The sequence below is a fragment of the Prunus mume genome, linkage group LG6 (genome assembly GCF_029339155.1).
Source record: "Prunus mume cultivar Tortuosa linkage group LG6, ASM2933915v1, whole genome shotgun sequence".
Classification (NCBI taxonomy): domain Eukaryota; kingdom Viridiplantae; phylum Streptophyta; class Magnoliopsida; order Rosales; family Rosaceae; genus Prunus; species Prunus mume.
Genome location: NC_142703.1, coordinates 21,883,515 through 21,887,137, shown reverse-complemented (window position 1 = coordinate 21,887,137; position 3,623 = coordinate 21,883,515). Strand labels below are relative to the sequence as shown.

At 38.0% G+C, this 3,623-nt stretch overlaps 1 protein-coding gene across 1 annotated transcript; it reads left to right on the top strand.

Moving 5' to 3' along the window:
- Window positions 1-2,706, top strand: LOC103336025 (14-3-3-like protein 16R). Its single transcript, XM_008239061.3, has 4 exons — window positions 1-635; window positions 1,222-1,344; window positions 2,213-2,329; window positions 2,445-2,706. Exons 1-4 carry the CDS (start codon window positions 537-539, stop codon window positions 2,505-2,507), a joined length of 402 nt encoding a protein of 133 aa, XP_008237283.2. The 5' UTR covers window positions 1-536; the 3' UTR covers window positions 2,508-2,706.
- The last annotated feature ends 917 nt before the right edge of the window (window positions 2,707-3,623 follow it).

The window sequence follows — 3,623 nt, the reverse complement described above, 5'->3', positions numbered from 1 at the left end:
ATATTATATATTACATATTATATATACACACCTATATAAGCGAGTCTCGTCTACCCTTCCTTTCTCTCTCTTCTTGTCCTCTCTCTCTCTCGTTCAAAATCCCCAAATCCCCAAATCCAGTTTCTTGAATTCCATTTTTGAACCCCATCAATGGCGACCCCGTCCCCACGCGAAGAGAACGTATACGTGGCGAAGCTGGCCGAGCAAGCCGAGCGCTACGAGGAGATGGTGGAGTTCATGGAGAAGGTCGTCTCCTCCGTCCCCGAAGGCGAAGAACCCACAGTCGAAGAGCGCAACCTCCTCTCCGTCGCCTATAAAACGTGATCGGCGCTCGCCGTGCCTCGTGGCGCATCGTGTCGTCGATCGAGCAGAAGGAGGAGAGCCGCGGCAACAGCGATCACGTGGCCACCATCAAGGACTACAGGGCACGGATCGAGAACGAGCTCTCTAACATCTGCGGTGGGATTCTCAAGCTTCTTGACTCCAAGCTCGTGCCGTCGGCCAACGTCGGCGATTCCAAGGTGTTTTATCTGAAGATGAAGGGAGATTACCATAGGTATTTGGCTGAATTCAAGACTGGAAATGAGCGTAAGGAGGCTGCTGAGAATACCCTCAATGCCTATAAGGCTGCTCAGGTTTGGTTTGATTTTGATTTCATTTGGTTGCTCTTTGTGGTTATTTATAAAATAAATTGTGGATTTTTTTCTTCAAATTTGAATACTTTGGTAAATATGGTTGTATATTATGCATCCCCTTGTTTGGTTGTTTCTGGTGAATTTATTAGATCGAATTTTCATTTGTTTGGTTGGGAATAATTGAAAAATGGGTACCAAGGCTTGATTTGGTTTAGGATATGTTCACTGCTTGCTTATCAGCGCTGGTTTCAGAGATCATTTCTGCAATCTTTTGGTGTCCATGATTTTGGAATTGATTATTTGATTGGTAAATGATTCTATTGGTAATGGTTTTTCTTTGTGACCATGGGAATAGGGAAATCAAGTGATATTTCTTTTTCATGTGCTTAATTCCAAATGGTATTAGTTAAGGCCAACCTGTGGAAATCTGTTTCTTCTAGTTAATTTTGAATCACATGATTTTTCTTGTCAATTAAAGATATATGTTACTGTGTTATTCATGCTTTGAGGTTACAACATTTTAAATTCATTCTGTTCATCTGTTGATATGATATTTCCCATGTTTGTTATAATACTCTGTTTGCAGGATATTGCGAACTCTGAGCTGGCTCCAACTCATCCCATCCGTTTAGGATTGGCTTTGAACTTCTCTGTGTTTTACTACGAGATTTTAAATTCTCCCGATCGGGCTTGCAATCTTGCCAAGCAGGTGAGGAAATTCTTTATGAATAAGTGCTAAGAATCCTACTTCCGAATCATATGTTTGACTCTGTTGGTATATTTCTATTTCCCCCCAATAGAGTAATGTTGTGTTTGATATTATGTTATTGGGGTGAATGTAATGAATCTCTGGAATTTGAACGCACAAAAAGAAACTAGGCCTTGTGATGATGCCTCCAAAATGTGTTTTATTTTTCTCACGTGTTTTGACTTGCCTACTTCTAAGAAAACAAATGCTTGCCACAAATTTTTCTCACGTGTTTTGACTTGCCTACTTCTAAGAAAACAAATGCTTGCCACAAAAAGATAAGGCTCTGTATTTTTGCCTTCTCAGAGCTCACAAATTTGCAGTTCTAGCTCATCCCTCCTTTGACATCTCTCCTCTCTTCCCTCTCTCTTTCACGCACACAACAAACTCAGAAATGTGCTTTTCCCCCTCATTGTTAAGAGTTGTAGCCAAACTTGTGATGCTGACTATATATGCAGAGACCATTATCTGCTTGCCAAATGTAAGACACAGGTTATTCAATTCATGTCAGCATGCTTATTAGTAATTTGATTATGTTCGTAATGTTTAATACTTCAAACCTCGCAGATAAGATAAAGGGATTTAGGACTGTTTTATTTCATCTTTATCTTTATTATTGCCTGCTATTTCGTGCATCAAAGTGATTATTCATCTTTATTGCCATTCTATTTTCAAGAATTTGTTTCTGCTGATCTGGATTATCAGTTATATATATTTTCTTGTAGAACTATTGATTATATGTTCTTTCCCGTGCTTTCTTAAAAGATTTCTCATTTTGGTTTCATGTTTTCTAATTTTTTTTTTGGTTTCCTTTTTATGTTTCAACTAGGCTTTTGATGAAGCCATTGCAGAGCTGGATACACTGGGAGAGGATTCGTACAAGGATAGCACTTTGATAATGCAACTTCTTCGTGATAATCTCACATTGTGGACTTCAGATATGCAGGTTGGTCCCTATATATCAATTGGTCTACACCCACAAATACATGTGTGTTCATGCTTTTGTACTTTTTATTTATTTAATTGTTGATTATTTATATCATTTGTTTGCATGCGTTTAGGATGACGGAGCAGATGAGATCAAAGAAGCAGCACCCAAGCCTCAGGCTGAGCAGCAGCAGTGAAGTTAATTGTCCTTGGTGTTATGTCTCCAGGCACCATGAGCCTCTAGGAATTCATACCCTGAATTATGAATTTTTGAGGCACTGCTAGAACTCTTGTGTGTTTCATTTTTCTTTTTTCTCTTTATGGTTTTTTTTTTTTTTAGTGTTCAAGTACTCTATAAATGATTGCTTGAGAATGAAAGTTCTGATTCTTCATCTATTCCCATTGCTTAATTCTTCACGGTTGCCTTCTTTTAAATGAAATGGTGAATCTGTATATGTGAATCGGTCCTGTTTGCATTTTAGAGCTTCTGTTAATGGTGGATGAAAAAATTAACCTTTTGTTTTTTAACCAATGAGTTACATGGTAAGGTGTACAATTGGTCATGGGGTCTTGCGGTAAAAATGAGACAAGGGACAAGATTGTTATGCTTGAATATACATATAAATTTATGAAGGTTAACTCCTGTGTTTGTTGGTTAGTCTGGTTTGATGGCTTGCTTTAAAAGTTGGTTCTCATAGTTTTTGGGATCATCATATTCATCCCTTTTAGGCTGGATATTGATCTATCTCTCTAGCCTATGCCACTATTGATTCCATTTATTTTCAACCAAACAATTAATAAGTAAACAAACATCCCATGAATTTTGATTTCCTTCCGGTTCTATTCCTTCCCATTCCACCAATCTAATACCACCTGAAGATTTTACATTACATGTTGGGTTAAGTTGGTATTTCTTTGTGTCTCGCAAAAAAGCACTTCGTATTTCATCCCATAGTTCTAAGGGATGAGAGAATTTGTAAAGCAGAATGGGCATAAACCAGGAAAAACGAAAGTTAACTGAAACCGAAGGATTGAAGCAAATCTTGAACACTTGATTACGAAAAAAATTACCAAAACAAACACTTCGGGAGACGATGGTTTGACTATGATTGTCAAACTTTAACCAATATTAGTAGAGGCCTAGAAGCGATACCAATGGAGGTTAAATGAAAGAAGCAAAGAAATAAAGCTCTTACACTGGCTTTGTAGAGTTCAAAAGCTTGATGGAAATTACTAGAGAAGACGTTGGTCCTTCGGATATTTGATGTTGGAGGGCATAGACAATACTCAATGAGGATTGAGTATTTCACAAC

Coding starts and splice junctions, on each gene's coding strand:
- LOC103336025 (XM_008239061.3), top strand. CDS start 537: ATGAAGGGAGATTACCATAGGTATTTGGCTGAATTCAAGACTGGAAAT. Junction 636..1,221: donor ATGCCTATAAGGCTGCTCAG/GTTTGGTTTGAT, acceptor CTCTGTTTGCAG/GATATTGCGAACTCTGAGCT. Junction 2,330..2,444: donor TGTGGACTTCAGATATGCAG/GTTGGTCCCTAT, acceptor GCATGCGTTTAG/GATGACGGAGCAGATGAGAT.